Below are 23,108 nucleotides of genomic sequence, written 5' to 3' on the forward strand. Positions count from 1 at the left end.
TCACACCCAGCGCCAATCGAAGAGCTCGCAAGATCGACGCATCTATCGCGAGGTTATCACATTAGCTTGGTTAGTTAGCTAGCTGCGGAAACCCTGAACGTGTGTCCGTTGTTTATGATTTTATTTATTCTTCTAAAGCACTGAGAGGGCTGAGCAGTGCTTATTGATTATCGATTCCTAACGCGTGCAGGAAAGCATAATCGCCGGACCTTGTGTTTGCACGGTAAGCCATATAAACGCTCGCTGTCTGCTAACTGGCCAGGGCTGTTGCTCAGGAGGAAATGGGTTTGTTTTGAAAGCCTCGGAGAATTTTCCCGTTATGTTTTAGCGAGATTTTCAATCGTGTAAAACCAATTTAGGCATCAGAAATGTGGTGTTATTAATTTTACTTTTTAACCTGTTGCGTGTTTGATTTCTGTGCGTGTTCGTTTTGTAATACTGGTCTTATTTTCACGGTTGTCCTGTCGATCTTCGTGTAGGTACAAACTGTGACCAAGCTGTGTCAGTCTTGCTCACGTTTACAGTATTTATTTATTTATTTGTTTGTTTGTTTGTTTTTTGAATACTTTTCAGGATCCAATGATGAGTTATGCCGAAAAGCCAGAGGACATCACAAAAGAAGAGTGGATGGACAAATTAAATAACGTTCACATACAGCGGGCGGATATGAATCGGCTCATTATGAATTACCTGGTGACAGGTGAGGCGTAGATTGAAGATACAGCCTGTAAGCTGAATTTACAAATTGTAAAGTCTTGTTTATTTCTTTGTGTCTGTCTGTGTTTGATTTAAGAGGGCTTCAAAGAGGCAGCAGAGAAGTTCCGGATGGAGTCTGGTATCGAGCCGAGTGTGGACCTGGATTCGTTGGATGAAAGGATAAAGATTAGAGAGATGATCCTGAAGGGCCAGATTCAGGAAGCTATTGCACTCATTAACAGCCTACACCCGGAGCTGCTCGACACCAATCGATACCTGTATTTTCATCTGCAGGTGCGTTTCCGAAAAGCTGTGCAGGGCTCTAATTTTAACTTTGGAAATAACAGTAAGACATCTGATGTAGATCTGCTCTGCATTGCAGTGCACTTTCTCTAATAACCTATCCTGCCATTGCCTGTGATGAGATTATGTTCTTTTTCTCCTCCCACAGGAAAAGGAAGTTATTGTGATATTAGATAAAGTTTGACAAGACAAAGCCTGAACGTCAACACTCACTGCTTCATTTCCCCTCTTGCAGCAGCAACATTTGATTGAGTTAATCAGGCTAAGAGAAACTGAGTCAGCGCTGGAGTTTGCTCAGACACAGCTGGCAGAGCAGGGGGAGGAGAGCCGAGAGTGTTTGACAGAGATGGAGCGAACGCTAGCCCTTTTGGCATTTGACAACCCAGAAGAGTCACCCTTTGGAGATCTGCTCAACATGATGCAGCGGCAAAAGGTGGGCAGACTTTAGTCCGACTGTAAAGCTGGACATCTATTTGACATTAATATTGCATGTATCCAGTATTGTAGACTCTTGTGGATCTGAAATTGCAGTAAGAGACCCATCAGCCAGAGCAAAAAATGATGATGATCATTTTATTTATATAGCACATTTCATCACTTGAAACTCATTGTGCTTAACACATAAATTAAAGAAATTTAATAACTGTAGGTTTACAATCCCTTAAGGCAATGAAACCAGCAAAACAGAACAAAATCATATGAAAGAAAAGAAAAACACATATAAACTGTAAGCCTGTGTGAATAGAAAGGTTTTGAATCTGTTTCTAAATGTACACACAGATATAATTATTCTCAAGTCAGCAGGCAGCTTTTTTCAAAAAACAGGACCACAGTAACTAAACGCACACTCAGTAGACTGAGATCTGATTCTGGGACCAGTTAAAGGATCTGAGTCTGATGACCGGAGAGGTCTGATTGGGTTGGAGACACTGTCAGAGATGTACTGAGAGCCAAACCATTGAGAGCTTTGTGAACTAATAGAAGAATTTTAAAGGTTATTCTGTATTGTGTATTCTGTATTGTACTGGGAGCCATTGAAGCGCCTTTCCCTGTAAGGATTCTGGCTGCTGCATTTTGGACAAGCTTAAGATGTCCTAGTGGTGATTTAGAAAGGCCTGCAAATAGTGTTGCAATAATCTCACCTACGTGAATGCACGGTATATTTTCTCAGTGTTGGTTTGAGATGTGAAAATTCTAACCTTAGATATATTTTTAAAGTGACAGAAGGCAGTTCTGGTAACCTTATTGACGTGGTTATCAAAACTGAGATCACTGTCCAAAATTATGCCACGGTTCCTGACTTGCTCACTGTGTTTCAGAGAAATGGATGACAGATATGAACAGTATTTTTGGCCTCTGACTTTTTGGAACAACAAGTATTTCTGGCTCGTTTCTTTTCAGTTCTAAAAAGTTTTGAGACATCCAACAGTTAATGCCATCACTGCAACTTATTATTTTGTGAACAGAGGTTAGATCAAAGGAAAGTGATAATTATAACTGTGTTTCATCTGCATAAGAATGGTAGGTTATATTATTATTCTTTATGACAGTACCAAGTGGGAGCTTGTAATAGACAAAGAATTGACCCCTGAGGAACTCCTGATTGAATTATTTGTGGAGATCTAGATATGATGAGAGCCAATTAAGAACCTGACTAGGGCTGTTCGATATAACGATATATATCGGATGACGATATAAAAACGTCTATCGTTTCATTTTACGCTATCGTTTGTTTCGTGGTGTCGCAAAATAAACTGTTTACGGCAATATTTTTTCATTATTTTGATGGTCACTGTAGTGGCTATATTAATTTCCTAAAGTTCTCTCTTTCTCTTATATTTAATATAACCACTCTACCAACGGACAAGCGCTTGTTTTTAAGCATTGTCGTTAGCAACAACGACGGTAAAACCACCTCGTGTCCGCTTGTTTATTTTCCACATAAACCTTTCACAATAAAGCTCAAGATCCTGTTGAGACTTTTCAAAATAAACGGAATCACGTGAAAGATGCAGAGTATTTACGGATGAGAAGCAAAAAAGAGCCGTCAGGTGCTAAAAAATAAACCTTAGACTCAAACGTTAGAACAGGCTTTTCCCCGCAGCACGCCGTGTAATAAATACTCACAAAGAAAACGGCGGCCGTTACAACCTATGTCTAAAAATGTATCGTTTCATGCATCAGTTAAAACACTCGACTCCAGGTACACGACGCCCAGCTGGAAACACTTCACGCAAGTCGAGCTGCCTGACATTCACGGAATTTACAGAAAATGTTACATTTTTGTGATTTATATCGTTATCGGACGATAGATGTCTTAATATCGGGATATGAGATTTTGGTCATATCGCACAGCCCTAAACCTGACCTGTTAAAACAACGTCATGAAGCCTTTAAATTAGAATATCATCAAGAGTGTCAAAAGCAGCAGTGGGATCACTGCTGATCACTGTTGATCCTCAGGTCATTGATGGCTTTAGTAAGAGCTATTTATTTGCTATGATTGGTTCTGAACCCTAATTGATACTTCTCATAAAGACTGTGAGTTGAAAGGTGTTCAGTAAACATTATTTTCAAATACTTTGCTGAGAAATGAAAGATTAGATATAGGTTGTTATAATTATTAATTACCAGTGGATAGAAGTAATTTCTATGGTTGTGGTGGGATTACAGTACATTTAAGCAGTTAATAATATTTCCTAAATGTTTTCTAGTGAGATACAGATTTGAATAGTTTGATGGGGATGGGGTCAAGTAAAGATGTGCAAGGATTTAACTCTTAAATAACTTCTTCCAGATCTTTAGAATTTACAGGTGAGAAAGTGGACATTGATCTTGTGGCAGCAATTTGATCAGAAAGTGAGTCTGTCCTAGATAAATTACTTTGAAAGGCTAAGATGTTACAAAATTACAAAATTAATTTGTAATTGTATTTTGTCTATGTTTTCTCTCAGCTCTCCTGCAGATTCTTTTTGCCATCTTTACCTTTTAGCTGTTTCTCCAGGGTGCTTTTGACAGGAGCAAGGCGATCAATAATTTAAGAAACTGTATTTTTATAGTTGTCCATTTCATCACATGATGACAGTTTTGGTAATGCACACTTTAAAAAGTCACTAATAAATGTGTCAGTCGTCCTGGCAATGACACGATGCTTATTAATAAATCAGCTTGTATTTGTTTTGACAGATAAACAATAAACGTCTGAAAATAATCTCTAATGATCATAAACGGCAACATCTAGGACATTTGTGATAAATGTTGTTTATATTTTTACTCCTTTTTTGTTTGTCTGAAGTTGTTTCCCCAGGTTTTGGCATACAGGGAACAAAAAAAAAATTCTAAATGGCAGATATATAAAAAAATATTAACTTAAAAAAATAGTCCTGACTTTCTTCAAAATATGGTAAGGGTTGCCAGGTATGCTGGCTCAGAGTGTTTTAATTCCTGTTTTGTGGAGTCGTGTGAGGCTGAATATAAACATTAAGAGCACAGTGAATGCCAGCAATAAAAATTTGTTTATTTCAATTTGACTATCGCACACATCTCGGTGCACAGGTGTGGAGTGAGGTGAACCAGGCCGTGCTGGACTATGAAAACAGGGAGTCGACACCCAAACTGGCCAAACTGCTGAAGTTGCTGCTGTGGGCTCAAAATGAGCTGGACCAGAAGAAGGTGAAATACCCCAAAATGACTGACCTTAGCACAGGCACCATCGAGGACCCCAAGTGAACACAACAGACAAGAACCACCACCTTCCACGTCCCCTTAATTTATGATCAGTCAGTGACTGTGTGACAACCAGGTAACATATATGTATAAACAAATGCTACAGTGTTTCTTTTGTTTCATGTTTCATTCATGAGAGGTAAGACTTAACTCATTGTGCAAACTGTAAATTGCTGTATTTGCAAAGTGGCAGAAATTATTTAGTTTCAATACAGAACCTGGATTTTTAGGTAGCTCTCAGAGACAACAAAATTTAAATTGCTGTTTTATATTTTGTCTTTTTAAAAGCTACGCTGGTAGTATTATTTATCGTGACCATTTTCCCCACCAGACTTCACTTTACCAGGAAAAGTTGATGGTGTGAATGAGCACTGTTCATAGAACCGGGGGGTGGGGGGGTTGAGACTCCTGAGACTGGTGAAATGAGAAAATGTGACTATTTTTCAAAAAAATGGAAAGCTATACTTTATCTAATTTTAATAATATAATATTTATGATTTTATTTACTCTCATTTTTGTTTTCCTCTTTTTTTTTTGTCAGCTTTAAAATCAGCCACATGCTTTTTACGCCGTGAAATTTGATTGTACCTTGTGTCTATGGGATGCCTTGTAAATTCATCATTTAAGTGTTTGAGAAGGTGAAGAGAGTCCAAATGGAGTTGGTTTCTTACTGAGCTGAGGCCTTTTCTGATATCTACAGTGTGCACTGCCTCCAACATGCTCCAAATGGTTTTTCCTGCTGCACAGGTTTAAGGTTATGGTTAAGTGAAGCCAATCCTGCATGATCATCATGTAGGATTGAGAGAAAGGGCTGCTGTATATGGATGATGGAGCTGTCAGTTATGGCTACTGTCTAGTTCAACCCCCTCGAGTATGAAATTAATTCAAACAGGAGCAGTTTCCTTTAGTAAGTGGCTTTGTTTTAGTAACTTAAAATGACCCAAAGCTGATACCTGTTGTCTCTGAACAGGTATTTTGAAGAGTGCTATCATTTTTCCACTTTTCAAAGCCATTGGTACTTTCACTTTACCTGCATGTAAGTGTCCCTTTTTTTCCAAATGGGGGAAAAAGTACTTGTGCTTGTTTATTTTTGTTTGGTTTGTTTATTTTTATAAAAAGAAACAAACTTGCTGCTAGTTGTCCATCCTTAATTTCTTTTAAGGTTGTGTTGTCTTTATAGAAACTGGCTTTGACCCAGAAAGCTCACATCCCTTTTATTATTCCACATTTCTAAGATCAGATTTGCAATTATTAAAATAAACTTTTGTGAACCATAAACTGGCTGTGTTTGCATTTTCTGAGTTTGGAGTGTACATGTATGTAAATTATAAAAAGATCCAATAAGTAAAGTTATTTTAATCAGATAAAAGTTCTTTGAAGATTTTAAATTACCTGGATTTTGATTTAAAATTCATATTGAAATTCATCAGCCCTTTATAGGGAAACATGCAAATGTTGTATCCACTAAAACCACCAGAGACCTCTGCTGTCTGCACTGCAAATCACAACCAGGTGCATTTGAGTTTTCTTTCAACAAGTTTGACCTGTTAGGCTCGTCTGCCTGTGGCTATGAGGTTCAGCTAAATGACGCTTCTTTAGTGCGGAAAGGCTGCAGAGATAACAGAGACGGTAGTGTTCTCTGAATGGCTGACAACCACACATCAGGAGCCAACAAGAAGGACTCTAATGGTTCTTTATTGGATCCTAAGATTTATGGGCCTGATGAATGTAAAGAAGAGGAGTCGGGAGACCGAAACCTATGGCCAAGGTGAGACGGCAAAAGATTTGACTAAGAAAACAGAGCTAATGTCTAGATTGTAGTCTGTCAGGGTATTACTGAGAGCTCACTTGAAACATGTACTCATTTGATACACTAAATGGCTGTCTTAACTCAATGCCTTTTTGTGTTTGTTTTTTATAAGAACAATGGCAACTGGATGCTAAGTGACAAAACAAATTACATGTGTACTGTAACTATTCACGAGAAATTTAAAGACCAATATGATACACAGTAGTTGTAGTAGTAGTATGCTCAGTTTGCCTGGTCTCAGTAAACGTGAAAACAAAAGTACTGGTAGTTCTTAATATTTATTACAGGCCAATGAGAATTATTTTTTTAGGCATGTTAGTTAGTTTGGTGTGTTTTTACATGCTTATCTGGCTTTGTCCAGGCTAAAATGTCTCAGCAACTCCCAGATGAACTGAGATTACATTTTGCTAAAGATATCAGTTTAATTTTATCACCAGCATGTGAAATCTTTCACTTAGAAGTAGAGTTTCTCAGCATCTACCAACTAGATGTAGCACCAACAAATTGACATCAGTGTTTTTAAATATATTATTTAAACTTCTTGATTATTGCACAGACTGCTGTGAAGCCCTGTATAAAGAATTGTGCAGCACCTGAGATGCAATAACTTTTGGGTGATCCTCTTGTCTTTTTTCTCCCACGTCTTTGCTTTACTTGCAAAAATATTGAGATTTCCATGAGCCTCTGGAGTGTTTTGTTTTTAGTACTAATTAGCAAATATTAACATGTTAGAGCACTAAACCAACATTATCACACCAGCACGTCAAACACCATCTCTGTGAGGATATTTACTTGCCAGTATGAGCATTTGCATTTGTCCCAGTGCAGGTGCACACAGCTCATAAAGTGGCTATAGACTCTTTGTTTAGTGCTGCTGACATCACTAGACTGGTTTTCACTCACACTCACCCAGTTCGTTGGAAACAGTTTACTGGGTGCAAATTCTGAATATATAAGCAAGAGCTGTTTGCCTTACAGATCCCTGGCTCAAAAATGGATCGTGATGCTGTTTATGGGCACCTGCTTCCTCTATTGTGCGCGGATGGCCATGCCTGTCTGCGCCATCTCAATGGCTGCTACATTTCATTGGAGTAAAATCGATTCTGGGGTGGTTTTGGGTGGATTCTTCTGGGGTTACTGTCTCACACAGATCCTGGGAGGACACGCGAGTGACAGGTAAGGATGTGATGCGTTAAAGCACACATGACTTCACTTAATGAGCAAATAACCTTCCAGGTCTGTTTACTGTGAAGTTAGGTTTTGAGTTTCAGGATGTTGCTCTGTGAATGATTGTTGTTTATTAGAGTGGGAGGAGAGCGTGTCCTGTTCTTCTCTGCATCATCATGGGCTCTGATCACAGCTGGCACTCCTCTGCTGGCCCATCTTGGCTCTCACACCCTGGCTCTCATGACTGTGGCCAGGTTTCTCATGGGGATATTACAAGGTTAGTATTCTACCAGTCATTATGCTCTAGTAAGAATGTACATTTATTTATGCAGATCAAAATCCCAAAGCACTTCACATTAAAACACAAAAAATATATATAACGGTGCAAAGCAATACAATATAAAACAACACATTTATTAAAAACTTGTCTGTACAAAAATGTCTTCATCTGCATTTCAAAAGAATCAGTGGAGTCTTCCAAGGTCTTTAGGCCTCAAAGAGAAATCCACAATCTTGGTGCAACTGCCTGAAAAGCCTGATCTAATAAAAATTTAGCACAGATGTGGATACATATTTTGATACTGAGTAACAAATAAAGTTGGGACAACAGACTCATACTGAATAAAGGAAGCATTGTGCTATTCTCACATGGCTAACTAATGAGAGCTGACCCCGTTGTAGGATTTGTGCATGTGTATGCTATGTGGAGTAAGGTGTAGGTAATCCAAAGGGTTGCATGCCTGTGTAGGATTCCAGTCATCCAGATCATGGTAGTCCTAGGAGCTTGAAAAGAAGACAACTGGACTTATTCAGGTTGTTGAAGATGTTTTGCCTCTCAACCAAGATGCTTTTTCAATTCCAAAAACTGGCAGAGAATTGCAGGTAATAAACCCCTGATGGGGGCCAAGGTGTGAAAAAAGGTGTGGATCATTATCGTCACCAGGTGAAACCTCTGTGAGACATTGTCCCACCCCACCATCCTGTGAGCTGTTGAGATCACCAAGGTGTGAGTGGGAGAAACAATCTCAAGCATGGATTGTGGGTGGCCAAAATATCGTTGCCCCTGGTGATGATAATGACCCATGCACTGGCTCATGTAAATCACATGATCAATAGTGGGTTAATGACCCAACCCCCAGGACCACCTCCAAAGGGGTCGGCCCCTACCAGGCATTTATTAAAGAAGCCTCTTTGATGACAGAAGAAGTCCAGTTTGTCTTTTTCACACTCACAAGACAATCTAATGGATGGTTGCCATACAGGCAACTGAAGTAAACTAAACTAAAAAAAACTGGCATGCGTACAGAGAAAAAATCGAGCCAGGGTTAAGAGTTTTACACTGGTTTGCAGAGAGTTGGGCTGAAAAGTCAATGTCTTGGGCTGTCTCCCCTTCTGTGGTGCACTGAAGAGTTGTACAGCCCAGCAGACAAAAGACTTCCTCAATCTCAAAGTGTTGCAAGACAGCTACAGGAGTCTCTTACTGAGCAAGCTCATGACAGACAGCTGTCTATTTAGTTCTTTTTTTCAACCACTGATGCAAGGGCTTCAAGCTGCATGCCACAACTGCAGAGCCCACTGTCCTAACCAGTCTATCCTAGTCCCTCTTCTGAATGCTTTCCAGCACAACACTACATTGAAGAGAACGCTTACTGTAAGTGACTACTTAAACATCAGCAGGAGATTACTGCAGTCCAAGCTTGTTGTCCATCTTCAGTCTCATGCTGAAAGTTGAATAAGACAATAAAAACACTCTGATGCCTGTTCAGTAAATACAAAGCAGCGAGAGAGACTGGAAACAGTCAGTCTGTTTTTGGTTAGTCGGTCTGATAACCCAGTTGGTGATGTTACTATAACTTTGTAATCAATGGTACTCCTGGGCCATCGTGGGAAATGACCAATCATGTTCCTGTGATATCAAAATTTTCCAACAAAAAGAAGAAAAGCTTTCAGAAATGGGCACAGTGCTACAGCTCACCTGGTTGAGCAGGCTACCTATAAGCCAAAAGTTAGCCATGCATCGTCGAGCTGAGTGTTTTTACCATCTTGGTGCTATGAACCCAAACTTGGTGAGCGAGCTGTGGCTCTGACAATGAAAGTGAAGATGTTGCATGTTAGTGTTCAGTGAGCATGCTCTGCAGAATCTTTGTTGACCTTAATTAGCAAAACAGACCCAATCTTTTATCCTGTGTCGCCTAAATCCAGTGATCAAACCCATTAAGCAATCAAGAAAGTGTTTACCGAGGTCACAGCCTAATTCTACATTTATACTTTTGGTTTCCTCTGACACACAGATCCCAGTCCCATGGGTTAAAGTTCTTTGTGGTGGACAAAAGGATAAAACAATCCTATCTTTAAGTATTATATTATAAAATGAGCCACTCTTTAGTCTTGTTTTTCCAAGCTGCAACTATGAAATCACAACTCTGTGACTGGTCTGCTGAGATGAGCAGCATAAATATAATGTTGTGGGAACAACACCAGTGTGACAAAAACAACTCCAAGTAGCGAAAAGCTGCAGCAATTAAGTTGTTTTATCCGGTTTGTTAGCTGCTCAAAACCAGTGTAAAAATGGGAATTTGTGGTTTGTTTGTTCTCTTGACTGAAAGCAGTTGCTAGGCAACAAGCATAAATGTTAGGAAGTGAGTGTTCCCAGTCAGAAGTGCAAGCAAGCAGATTTTCAAACAGAATTTTTGACTTGTTGCACTCTGGTTTCCCCTTCAAAAAGTACAAAACGTATCCAGCTGAGTGTTGTGCCATTTTAATGCCATTAACCTTCAAGTGTAGCCATGCCAACATACTGGTTTTGTCAGGGAGAGCAAAGTCATACCAGTTCAACATGTTTTTTTTTTCCTTTTGCTTGCTTTGTTTTGTTTTTGGTAATTGTGTAGCTATGACCTGTTACAACGACAGATGCATGTTCAGCTTGCTCTAGTTTAAGGAAGCTGGTTGCTGGTACATATTTCATGCTACCACTCAGGAATGTGATTCATAATGTTTAGCCTAAGTTTTCCAAAAGTAAGCGCAGCCATATCTGACCACAAGCTGAACTAGTCCTTTAAATAAAACCTTCAGTTCTCCAGGTTTATTAAACATATTGTAGGCTCACAAGGTTCCTCCCCCGAGTTCTGCAGGGTTCTGCAGGTGCCTTTCTTGGCTAGCATACATGTATAATAGATCTGAAACGACAGCAGTCCTTTTTCTGACTGCAAATGTAGTGAACTTTTGTGTGCACAACTGTGGGTGCAACTTCACCAGCTTCAAGTCCAAGAGGAAGAGGACAAAGTCTGGAGAGGTTAATACTCCCACACTTACACTGCTTTATTGTTTGACTGACATGTTTTGGCTTGTGGCCTTCATCAGGGACCTTGATAAAGGCTACACCAGAGTTTTTCTTCATTTCCTGTACGTTGATATGTGCTGCATGCTATCAACACTAATCCTGGATGTAAAGGATCCTGACCACCCTATGCCAAACACCAGAATTCACCTCAGAGGGGAAAAGCCCAGTGCTAGGCAGGTGTTTTTAATGTTGTGGCTGACTTGTGAATACTCTGTGAATTTAAAGTGTCTCGTCATTTCTTACAGGGGTTTTTTTCCCATCTTTGGCCAGCTTGTGCTCACAGCGTGTAGTGGAAGGGGAGAGAGGGTTTTTAATGAGTATATTGCAAAGCGGTACACATCTTGGGTATGTTTTACACACGTCACACACATAACAGCTGACATATGAATATACATTTATCTCTGATGGCATGCTTTTGTCTTGCTCTCTGTTTCTCTTTCAGAACATTGTTAGCGGGTGGGTTGGGGACCCTGATGCTCGACAGCTATGGCTGGGAAAGCATGTTCTACAGTATCGGTTTCCTGTCCGGACTCTGGGCTCTCATTGTTTGGTGGTGTTTACTAAAAGGTACAGCAGCGAATCGTGTATTCTTAAATAACAAAGAGGCTTAATATACTGTTTTTCTTTGACAGATAGTTCCAGTTTTTTCGTTTATTTATTTATAATTTTCAACCACTTTTTAAAGAAAACAAAAGCAGTTTTGGTGTCACAGTTCCATCCCAGATTTTATGTTGTACCTGGCTGGTCGAATGTATTCCCTGAAACGGCACTTGCCTCTGAAAGCTGCCCATCATCCACACAGAGCAGTTTGCTCCGGTTTCTTGGATGTACTTCAGGAGGTGTCTGAATCTCGCCCTAGGTCTGTTAGCAAGTCTGTTCACTGAAAATCATTCCAATGAGTGATTACAAGTGGAAAATTAGACAATAAAATCAAAGCTCATATTAAAAACAGAAGATTAGAAGTAGATTCAAAAACATCATGATAGGAATCAGTTGCCCAAATGCTAAAGTGGTGCATGGAGAAGCTATTTGTGGCAGCTGCTCATTTCCCGAGTTGCTGAGTTCACTGACATAAAAGTTTATGTATAAATTTATGTCTAATGATTTTAAGTGTAATGACTTTGTGACTTTTAATCTGGCGTCTCTATGATAGGGATCCTTTTTTTGGACTGACATATATTTGTCTCCTTGTGATCCCTAGGAGATTTTTTTTTAAATCTAGAAGTTCCACAAACTGTCAGATTTGCATAAATATGTTTGATTTGATGTGCCTTTATGTTTATATGCACTGATGCAGATAAATGATACATCCCTGCAAGTTCCCTTATAAATGTAACCTTGTTTTTCAAGAGCTCGAGCTACTTTTCTTCAGTTCTTGTGTTTAAAATACTTTAACACCTTCCGAAATTACTGAAAGCTACAAACAGAATTTGAAGAAATGCCTGCTATGTCTTTGTCCCAAACATTTAAATATTGTGTTGAAGAGAGATATCAGGTGCAGTTGCACTTGGGGCCCCTCTGTGTCGAGTTTGCATGGACTCGCTGTGCCTGTGCTTCCACTAACAGTCGACATCAATGTTAGGTTAACAGCTGAATCTAATTTGGCTGTAGCTGTGAAAGAAACCATGAATATTTGTACGTCCCTCTGTGACAGTCCTGTAATAGACTGTGAGGGAAAACACAAAAAGCACACTGCATTCATTCTTCTATTTAAAAAAGGTGTTTATTATAGTGAGGAAGGTGATTGGCTGTAACATTCCAGCCATTTCCTCAATAATGCTGCTTCTTTTTGTCATAAACATTTGCCTGATGAAGGTCTAGTAGTGAAACACTGACAATAAAGCCAGTTTATGGAAATCGGTCTTCAGCACTTGTTATGAAACACAGGTGCTGAAGACCGATGTGTTTTAAAGTGTTTTTTGCTAGTTTTATTTACTGATATATTTACATCTCGATCAATATCAAATGTAATGGAAGATGGCAGTTTAAGCTAATGTTCAGTGTATGTTTTAGGTGAACTTACCCCCAAGATGATGGAAACAAAGAAGAACTCAGAGTGGAGTCTGTCAAGAATACCCTGGCTGAGCCTTTTTAAGAAGCCGCCTGTCTGGTACAGCTTATAAAGTCTTTTATTTTTTCATAATTACCACCTCATATTTGTGTGAGTCTCTCAGCCTCACCGCATCTCTCTCCTCTGCTCTCTCTCTGGTCACTGTCTTCTTCTCTCTCTAAGGGCCATGGTGTTTGCTCACATGTGTATGTGCAGCACATCCTACACACTGTTATCATGGCTGCCAACATACTTCAAAGAATCATTTCCTCATGCCACGGTATTTCCACCATTACTGCTACTTAGCTAATAAGCATGGTGCACTGTTTCCTGGACCTACATGACAACCCTCTGAAGCTGTCTGTTCCTGCAGGGATGGGTCTATAATGTTGTTCCATGGCTAACTGCAATCCCATCAGCACTTGTTGGAGGATACGTTTCAGATTTCCTCATTAACCGAGGTATCAAAAAAAGGTTGCTCTTCTACTGTGATGTGTGTTATGTTGCAGTTAGAATATGTTTTATTAAAGATGTTTGAAATGTTCTGGTTTGTTATCTGTAGGATATGGTGTAGCATCTGTGAGAAAGATAATGCAGGTAAGTGTGAGATGTTGTTTGAACTGATAAAAGCATGTGTGTGGTGAGAAATTTGTCCTGACTAGTTACTTAAGTGTTCTTTGGGAATTTATGCAGTCTGTTTTAAACATGTATTTACAAGCCTGGAAGCTTTCCTAGGACTGTTTTTTTGCCAGTGCTCTACACTGTTAAAAAAAACATCTTAAAAAAACGGTAACATTCCGGCAGCTGGGGCGCCAAAATACTACCGTAAAATAACAGAAAATAACTTTCCCATAAAAATACAGTTATTTTCAGTAATGAAAATAGAGTTTGTTGCGCTAATTTTACATAGGATTCTGCCTTTTCCAAGTGCGTTTAGACATTAAATTAGGAACATTTTAACGTGATTAAACAATGAAATTACCTATAAACAAGGTCAATGAATGTGGCAATATGAATCATAATACGTAAATGTACAGAAATATACAGTTAACAGTTGGTTTAAATTATAATGGATTGCATGCTCTGGGACAGACTGACAGAGGCGAGGCTGCCATATCGCACCATCGGCCCCTCTGGCCATCACCAGTAGGCGGTAGGTGAAGAGTCTTGACCAAGGACACGACGACCGAGAGTGTCCGAGCCGGAGCTCGAACCGGCAACCTTCTGATCACAAGGCGAACTGCCAACTCTTGAGCCCTTGAGCCTAAATAGCAATGATAATAATACTTATGTGATGTAACACAAGCTTATAGGAATCATGTTATATACTTTTCCATAGCATTACATTTGAATTCAACAGTTCAATCTTTCAAATAACGGACAGATATTTGTGAAATCATGATACATTTCTGAATGTATTTTAACAATCTAAATATGCATATGTACAGACAGATACATTTAATAAACATGAAAATTATGTTTTATTACATTACAGTGATTTAACGTTAATTGACATTTGAAATGTGAAGTCACAGTCTATTTATATAACTTTAATGACATTCTAGAAGAACAGAACAAAACTGTAAAATGCACAGTAAGATACTTTTATATTAGGATTTTTTTTCACAGTGCAGCCATACCCGCGACCTTGTGGTTGTTCACATTCATTGGCCGATGCTTAGCGTCCTGTTATTATGTGTCCCAACATCCAATGGCATGTCACATTGTTTTCATGGCCACACCCTCACCCCAGGTGCAGAGGCCTATTTCTGTTCAGGAATGTTGTGAATACTTTGAGATTTATATTAATTGCAATTCCTACCTCTACATTTATTTTTTAAAATATATAATTAGCACAGCGTGGCCGTGCAATGTTTTATATGTTTTTTTTTAGTTTTTATTCCTATTAATTATATTTTCACTTGTTACCTCTGAATTATTGAATCAGACCTAGATGACATGAAATTTTCAGCAAAATTATAATTCAAATACTCCTTTAATTATTGATTATTCCCATTAATTTTCGATCATTTTATATATTTTTCCATAGTATTACATTTGGATTTAACAGATCATTCTCTCAAATAACAGACAAATATTTGTGAAATTATGATACATTTCTGAATGTATTTTTACAATCTAAATATGCATATGTACAAAAAAATATTTAAAAAAACAAGTAAATTGTGTTTTGCTATATTTACAGTGATGTCATGTTATTTTACATTTGACATGTAAAATCACAGTCTACTTGTGTAAATTTAATGATATTCTAGAAAAACAGTACAAAACTGTAAAATATACAGTAAGATACTTTGACATTACTATTTTTTGGAACAGTGTAGATTACTGCTGCATTATCTGCTCTGTAAGTGTAAACTTGTGTAAAAACTACAAAAAAAAAAAAATCAAACACTTTGTCCTTTATGTGCACAGTTTTATTTTTCTGACCATCTTGAAATACAGCTATGAACATGTGCAATCAAACCATTAGAAATTTGCTCACCCGGCTATCACTTTTGTTCATCTTTAGCCTGTGGACTGTACCTTTAAATACTCACCTGTATGTCTCTCTGTCTGATCCTCAGTTTTTTGCCATGGGAGTATCAAGCATGTTTATTTTACCTCTCTCTGGAGTTGTCACATTTCCTGCAGCTGTGACTTACATTTGTGCTGCTGTGGGTCTCACCACCTTCACCAGCGGGTAAAAATGTCAGATTTATACTAAATACTCAGACCAGCTACTAATAAGTTTCTCAGGCACCTGTACCTTTTACATTTGATTACCTCATTCTCACATCAGATCCTGGCTTTCTCACCATCCTCATTCTCATTGACCTGAGTGCTGCTTTTGACGGTAGATGAGAATAGGTTATAATATGGTCAGTAGACTTGGTGTGGAAGATGACTCCTGTTAATCCAAACTATGAACCAGGACTTATGTGCTGTGTTGAGAAAGAAAAGGGTGTGTTCTAGAAAGATTAGATCGTGGCCTCCTGGTTCATGCCCTGGTCACCTCTTGCTTGGATTATTGTAACTTCTTATATGAATCTGCCAGAGTATCAGAAGTAGACAAAGGGTGAAAAATATTCAGAGAAAGTCGTTTATTTTCAGTGCTAAAATTAGTTAAAAGATGAGTCATGACAACACTGTGTACTGTAGCTAGCCAAAGTTTGTGAGCTGATGGTCTCTAGAGACTGCTGTGGCCACCCACCCTGGATGATGGGCAGTTGTGTTCAATATATGGCGTGGGGACTCTGTGACACATAGTGAGACATACTGTTGCAATAGCACTCATTTTAAGGTATCTCAGACTGTTCATCATCTGTTTTTGTTAATGAAAAAACTAAGAAATGTTTTTAGAACGTATTCATACTTCTTTACGTTAAAAGAAAGCTAGGTTATGCAGTTTTTTAATTGGCCCGACGGACTTGTGATCAAATTTGGTGATTATCTGATGGTACATTAACTAAAGTGAGTCCTACACTCCTGATTTATAGAGTAGCATGCAAATCATTAGCCAAGGGATGCTAATGGCTAGGAAAGTTAGTTTCACTCGGTAGGTTTTTAAGGAGGAGATCCTCTCAGTCTCGCAGTAACCTGCTGATCTCATTGGTTGACTATAGTTGGAGATATACAGTTAACATTGTCTGCTTAGGCCTCTTGGGAGTTGCTAAACCTCTTATACTTACAAATATAGATGTGTATTTATGGTGTGTAGTTATAGAGTAATGCTGGCGATATTAGATTGACAACAACAAAGTCTATGTCCATATTTTTAATGCTTTCTTCGTACTCAACAAAGTTAACACAGCATATTTAATTGCCCTCAGGAGAAAAACCTTTAAATACACAGCCCAAAGCCCAATGACAGCTTTAGACACTGAATCTTACGTGGGCCGTGCTGTATATGCAGAGTGTCAGTAAAAAACGAAGAAAAAAAAAAGATTTGTGGCTCTGTGAGTCAGCTGGGTTGTAGTTCTTCGGTAAATGGTCCTGAAACTTCAAAATGTATTTCTGTTTTCAGTAGGCACATTTGGTGCAACAGCATGACGGTGACTCAAAATAAACTACAGTGCCCACATTTATTACCATGTGACTCAGAACAACACTGCAGTTTATTTAAAAATGTTTGGTGCTTGACAGCAAAGCTTTGTGACACACAGAAACCAGACAATGTACCAGGTTGTATTTGTTAGTTTTTATTGTTTAGTTTCATGTTGGTTTTAGTGCTTAGAATGAATTTGTAAAATTCACTGTAAAAATTATGTCAAGAGAAGTCAATGAAAAGCCACAGAGTTAATCTATCAAAACACAGTATTTCATTGAAATAACACAAAAGACTCAAGTAAACCCCCCAAAATCTAATTTGTTCAGTAAGTCCAACTAAAGATGATTCCTTAAAAGCAATACTTGTGAGATTAGTTTTTATTTTTTAACATTAGTTCCCAATAGATGTGGTAAATCCTATCATACTGGATAAGAAAGAAAAACCAAATCAATCACAATAGTTTGTTTTTGAACAGTAGCTGACGTGTTTGCTCCTGCTGTAAATCTTTGTTGAAATTACTTCACATTCTTCTGCTTTTTGTTTTTCTGTTTCAGTGGTGTTTCTGTGAATGTACAAGATCTGACACCATCGTGTGCAGGTGCCCTGTTTGGTGAGTTTCTTTGGTTGTTAGGTTCTTCAAACTGGCCCAGTGTCTGGATTTTCCGTGTCTAATAAAATTTTCTTTCCTGCTTCAGGTTTTATGAATATGATGGGCTCTTTTATGGGTATGTAGCCAAAGTCTGACCTTTAGAAGTGTACATTGCTGAGCACAGGGGCTGATCTCTGATGGCTGATGTCTTTCTGTTTTGCACAGGGGTGGTGCTGGTGTCCTCATCAGGATACCTGATTGAAGTCACACAGTCGTGGTCTGTGGTCTTTGCCCTCATCACTTTAGTAAATGCCACGGGTCTCGGTGTCTTCCTCATCTTTGGAGGTGCTCGCCGTGTGGACCTAGTGGAGTATTCCAGGATTATTGAGATATGACCCAGAGTAATTTATGATTATTATGTTTTTCAGAACATGTTACTCTTTATTTATTTATTTATTGATGAATCAGGTAATACACAATACATCGCACAAAAATATTTGTCTGTATGTATGTTTGGCCATGTTTAAAGTTCTACTTTTGGATAGTTGCAGTGCAGCCTTTGAATGGTCAGCACATGTCCTTAGTTATTGTGCAGTTTCCCCAATTTTGTGTGCATACCAGTTGAAAACTTTACGTCTATTAGACAAAATAATTTTAGCCACTCTTACCAAATAATATATTATATTATATTATATTATATTATTATTAAGCAGCAGATTTAGTGTATTAGAAAGTAGAGCATCAGGAGGGTATGTCATAATTTGTCACAATAACCTGTCAGGTTATTTAAACTTTTCTGAGAGGCAGCTGGACTCCTGGGCTGCTTTCAGGCTTTAATAGAAAATTTAATATGTGATGGGAGACTTCGGCCAATCACAGATCTTTTCAGAACAGGTAACAAAAAAGTGTATATAAAAACAGGTAGAGTATGCATCAGATGAAGGACTTTTACCTGGAAGATCAGGGTTCAGGATCAGGGTCTTGTCTAGTGGGAGGAGCTTATAGGAGGAGCTTCAGGTTATCTGTAATTCCTTTGTTTTGTTTTGTATAAATGTTGCATACTTTAGTTTTAACAAGCAATGAAGACCTCATGTTAAACTTTAGCAGGACTAATAAAATGACTCTTTTATATGTATTTATAATGACATTATAAAAATCTTTATTCAGGTGTTTTCAATGGTGCTGTAAAGTTTGGGTTGTAAAAGTGTTTTATATGTTTATACTTGATCTGTGCAGTTGTTGATATTTAACATCTACAAAAAAGTGTTTTGTTTTGTGGGTGTTTTTCCTGTTAGTTTCTATTTAAAATTTGGTTTTATTTAAAACATAATAGTGGCTTTTTACTTTTGGTTTACAATATTATGTGTTAAGTGGATTCAGCTGATTTTAATAATGTGTCATTTGGTTTGTAAAAATGTTGCAGTACCTTTTTGAAAGCATATACTTGTATATGAGATATGAACTTTTTATCTTGTAAAAAAAGTGACATGAAAAATATTTTTTTTAATGTGTGAGGCTTATATTGGTAAAGGTGCACAACAAAAGTCCACTTCTATCTTGAAGAAAAAAAATATTTAATATATTTTGTTTCATAAATAAAAATATAAATGTAATAAATAAAGGGGCATACATGTCTCTCTATTCAAGCCTATTCATATATAACCCCCCCCCCAAATTTCTCTCTCTTCTCTTTCCCCTCACCCCCAAACTGTGGGGGGTGAGGGGAACCAGGAGAACCAGGCTCCCTCCCAATAACACATTAAGGCAGCAGTTGTATTGGTCCTCCCGCTTTAAAGCCAGCTCTCTTCTGATTGGCTGCCCCGCACAAGTTCAAAACACCAGGTGTGTGGAACATGTTTTCACATCTTGTGTCTGAGATAATTGCTCTCTGTGACATCAAAGAGAGCCAGTAGAACAAAACCTGTCTGAAACAGAGTGTTTTTGGTTCAAAAAGTTACCTTAACATTCAATAGCAAAGTAATTTACCTTTTTATACTTAAATTTGAGCGGGCACTCTGTACTTCTTTGAGAGGTCAGGAATGAATAAAGCATAACATTCAAGAACTAAAGTTATTTTTTAATTGTTCATGAATGCCAGTAAATTGGCATCTTAATCAAAACAACGATGCACTTGACTATTTTCAGCTATAAATCAGCACTGTAAATCTGAAAATCCACAGAGAACCACAATAAATATAACAATATAATATCATATTTCTGTTGTTTTTGTATTGACCATTGCAAAAACATAAAAATGATTTTGGTAATTACCAATACTGTTAAAGCAGCTGTGGCATAAACCTTACACTGGGTGGTGATCTAATAAATTTAAGCACTGTATGTCAATAAAGAAGAAAGAAAATAAGGCAAAAGCATAACAGTTCCCTTTAACAGTAACCATCATGTTTGTTGGTTGGTGATGCAAATATGAATATGAATAATTCGTGTTGCTGATGAATGAGCTGCACATTATTCTGTTTCTTGTTTAGTGACGTATCTGTGAATGGATCTCACCCCGGCGTGTTCAGGCGCCCTCTGCGGTGAGTTTATATATTTCAGCTTCATCAGAACTGGACCATTGTTGCGCTTTTTCTTTTCTCTTCCATTTCAGGTTTCATGGATATGATGGATTCTAAAAATGCACATCGTTGAGTCACTGATAGCCGTTGTTCCTCATGTGTTGCACAGATACTGCGAAACGGCATATTTTATGTTTTCATTTTTGTAATTTATGCATTTTCGTTATTTATCAGAATCGTGATATTTTCCATTATTTGCACAAATAGGAAAGTTGTATTCGTCTATAGGATGTGTGAATGGTTGTCCTCAAGGAGCAGCCTCTTCTGTGATTTTAATGTGGTTACAGCGAAGAAAATACAACTTTATAAACTATTAGATTGAATATATTTAGGGGATGAAGCTGTATAGAGGCTCCTGTGCGGTTAACTGACTCCCAGCGGGTCCGCTTTCAGCACCCTGGTCAGCGCATGCGGATCTTTTCCTGCCCACAGAAATGAAAACATTGCAGCACCGCTCGGCATCGGGTCCATATATTTTATTAACCCGCTCTGTAGACGCTTTAATGGGGTCAAACACTTTGCGTCTCATAGCGGATCCACGTCATGACGTTACTGCTTCAGCTGTGAACACCGGGATATGAAAGACGCACGCAAATCAGGACGGGGGCGGTTTTTGCTGTAGAGAAATGTGAAATATCCAGAAAACCGAAAATATCTGTCAGATACTTAAACCTCGGAGTCCGGAGGGCTGAAGTAGGTCTTTATTTCCTCTGACTCAAAGCCTGGCTGAACATCACCAGTGGGCCTGCCCGCCCGCCTCGCACTGTGGACGGCATTGTCTGGCCTGCTTCACCTCCACACATCCATCACTGAGAATAAAACAGGACAGGTGCTGTGTCACGGAATGAAGACGCGCCGAGGACGATGGACTGATAATTCACGGTCGCGCAGGAGGGAAAGAAGACGAAGGCGCGCATTGTGTATTGTGTTTTAATTTATGTTGATGGTTGGTGTAAAATTCAGGTCATATTTTCAAGACATGTAAACGGCGATGCAGAGCGATGGCGCTCAGGCCTGTCGGGTTATTTGTGTGTTTTTTTCTGTGTGTGACGGTCAGAAGCTCCAACTTTCCTCGATAAGGGAGACAGGGTTGCCGCTCCTCGTGTTCACGGCGGACCTTGATTTATTAGCCATACAATTAAGGCACGCGGTGAATGCCAAGAGAGGAATCAAACTCTGCACCATCCCCGCATCATTCACGGAGACGAAGGGCTGCTGAGACAGGAGGGAGCGCATCTGCTGCTTCTCATCCCATCGCTTTTGATCAAAAATTAACCACGAGTACTGCTTTCTTCAAAAAAACAAACAAACACACACAAAAAAACAAAACACAGCTAATACCTAAAACTACAGCTCAATTTTTAATAACTAAATATGTTACACATAATTTAATCTAATTTTCTATCGGTTTAGAAGTATTTTTTTAAAGAACCTGTAACCACAAAATACTTATATTCAGCCTGTCGGTGCTTTCCTATCAGTAAAGATTAATCAGTTCATTATTTCTATGTCAATGAAGTCCTCATATGTGTGTTTAACTGTGTTCAGGGGGAAAATAAAGACCAACAGCATGACGCAAACTGGTATGAGCTTTGTATTTAGTATGTTAAAGAGTACAACAGCTTTATCACTTGATACCTTAACTGAAAACTAATTTTTTTAAAAACAACCAAGCAGATAATGAAATAAATTTGAATCACACTGTCCACATTAAGAAAACGATTTAATGTAATTATACTTTCAGTATTTCTATTTCCGGGTACTTTCCTCTTCTGCACTACAGCTTAAATAAAAACACTGATTTTTGTATATCAGAACATTCATTTTAGAGCTTTTATCACATTATTACTTTTATTACTTAACGAAATAAAACTCTAACATGTTAGGCTGTAATATCATAGATGAAGTTAGTATGTAAGTATTATGAGTATGAGTATTATTCAAAGATTATAATCCAGTAATATCACACATATGATTCAGTGATTTAGATTTTTGTATACTACTCATATAGGATTACAGGAGTGGTAATACTTGCCTCAGTAGAGCCTGAAATTTGTGACTATTTTCTGCATCTGTATTTACAAATATTGATTTCTTCTTCTTGGTTTTTTTTTGGGGCCCTCTCATTTAAAAAATCCTGGAAACACCGCTGCATTCGAATCTTCTTTATGGAGACATCAGATAATAAGCAGCTGATATACTGTAAATAATGTATTTGCTGATTCAAATATGAACTTGTAAAGATCAGAGGTGTGGCTGAAGAGGAGAAGCTGGGAGTCTTTAGCCAATAAAGCATACCCTGGGCAGTCATCCTTCCTGACTGTAACAATAACCATAATCTACAAAATCACCTTTATATTGTGTTAAGTAAAACTGGTGCCTGAGGCCATAAACTCTTTAGGAAAGTGTTTACTGAGGTCACAAGTTAAATTCATAATTTTCCTATAGACTTTTATGTAACCAGACTTTTTCAAACTACAGATGCTGCCCCCTGCTGGCCATTAGAAAGATGGAAGGTTGGAAGTGCTGTGGCTTCAGTTTTGTGACCTGAAAGCTATGCTCATCTTTTACATACAGTCTGTGGTCCTAATGGTTATTGAAGCATGCTTTACTGATTTCCCACAGCACGAATTAAGTAATTTTAATCAACATTTTATAAAAGGGAATTCCTCCAAAAAACAATCAATGCAACAAGCAAGTCTCTACACTTGGAAGCTTCTTCTTACCACTTTTTTGTTTTTGCTATTCCTAAGTCAAAATTTCGAGTTAGTAAAAAATATCAGAGAAAATTGAAATG

The 23,108-nt window shown here is 38.2% G+C and overlaps 2 protein-coding genes across 3 annotated transcripts; both read left to right on the plus strand.

Annotated features, from left to right (window-relative positions):
• Positions 1-20: 20 nt before the first annotated feature.
• On the plus strand, positions 21-6,003 carry LOC116317220 (glucose-induced degradation protein 8-B homolog). 2 transcript variants are annotated; one of them, XM_031735918.2, is made up of 5 exons: positions 21-223; positions 574-700; positions 794-990; positions 1,235-1,432; positions 4,555-6,003. In XM_031735918.2, the coding sequence occupies exons 2-5, from the start codon at positions 580-582 to the stop codon at positions 4,726-4,728; spliced, it is 690 nt and encodes a 229-aa protein (XP_031591778.1). In that variant the 5' UTR covers positions 21-223; positions 574-579; the 3' UTR covers positions 4,729-6,003. The 2 variants fall into 2 exon arrangements, with proteins under 2 accessions (XP_031591778.1, XP_031591779.1); XM_031735919.2 differs by lacking the exon at positions 21-223 and adding an exon at positions 333-475.
• A 268-nt stretch (positions 6,004-6,271) lies between these two features.
• LOC116317200 (solute carrier family 17 member 9-like) lies at positions 6,272-18,328 on the plus strand. Its single transcript, XM_031735893.2, has 13 exons — positions 6,272-6,493; positions 7,514-7,711; positions 7,840-7,979; positions 11,288-11,387; positions 11,485-11,609; positions 13,056-13,152; positions 13,276-13,372; positions 13,466-13,553; positions 13,655-13,689; positions 15,681-15,796; positions 17,698-17,753; positions 17,839-17,868; positions 17,958-18,328. Exons 1-13 carry the CDS (start codon positions 6,369-6,371, stop codon positions 18,125-18,127), a joined length of 1,377 nt encoding a protein of 458 aa, XP_031591753.2. The 5' UTR covers positions 6,272-6,368; the 3' UTR covers positions 18,128-18,328.
• Positions 18,329-23,108: the final 4,780 nt, after the last annotated feature.

The sequence above is a fragment of the Oreochromis aureus genome, linkage group 20, assembly GCF_013358895.1.
Source record: "Oreochromis aureus strain Israel breed Guangdong linkage group 20, ZZ_aureus, whole genome shotgun sequence".
NCBI lineage: Eukaryota > Metazoa > Chordata > Actinopteri > Cichliformes > Cichlidae > Oreochromis > Oreochromis aureus.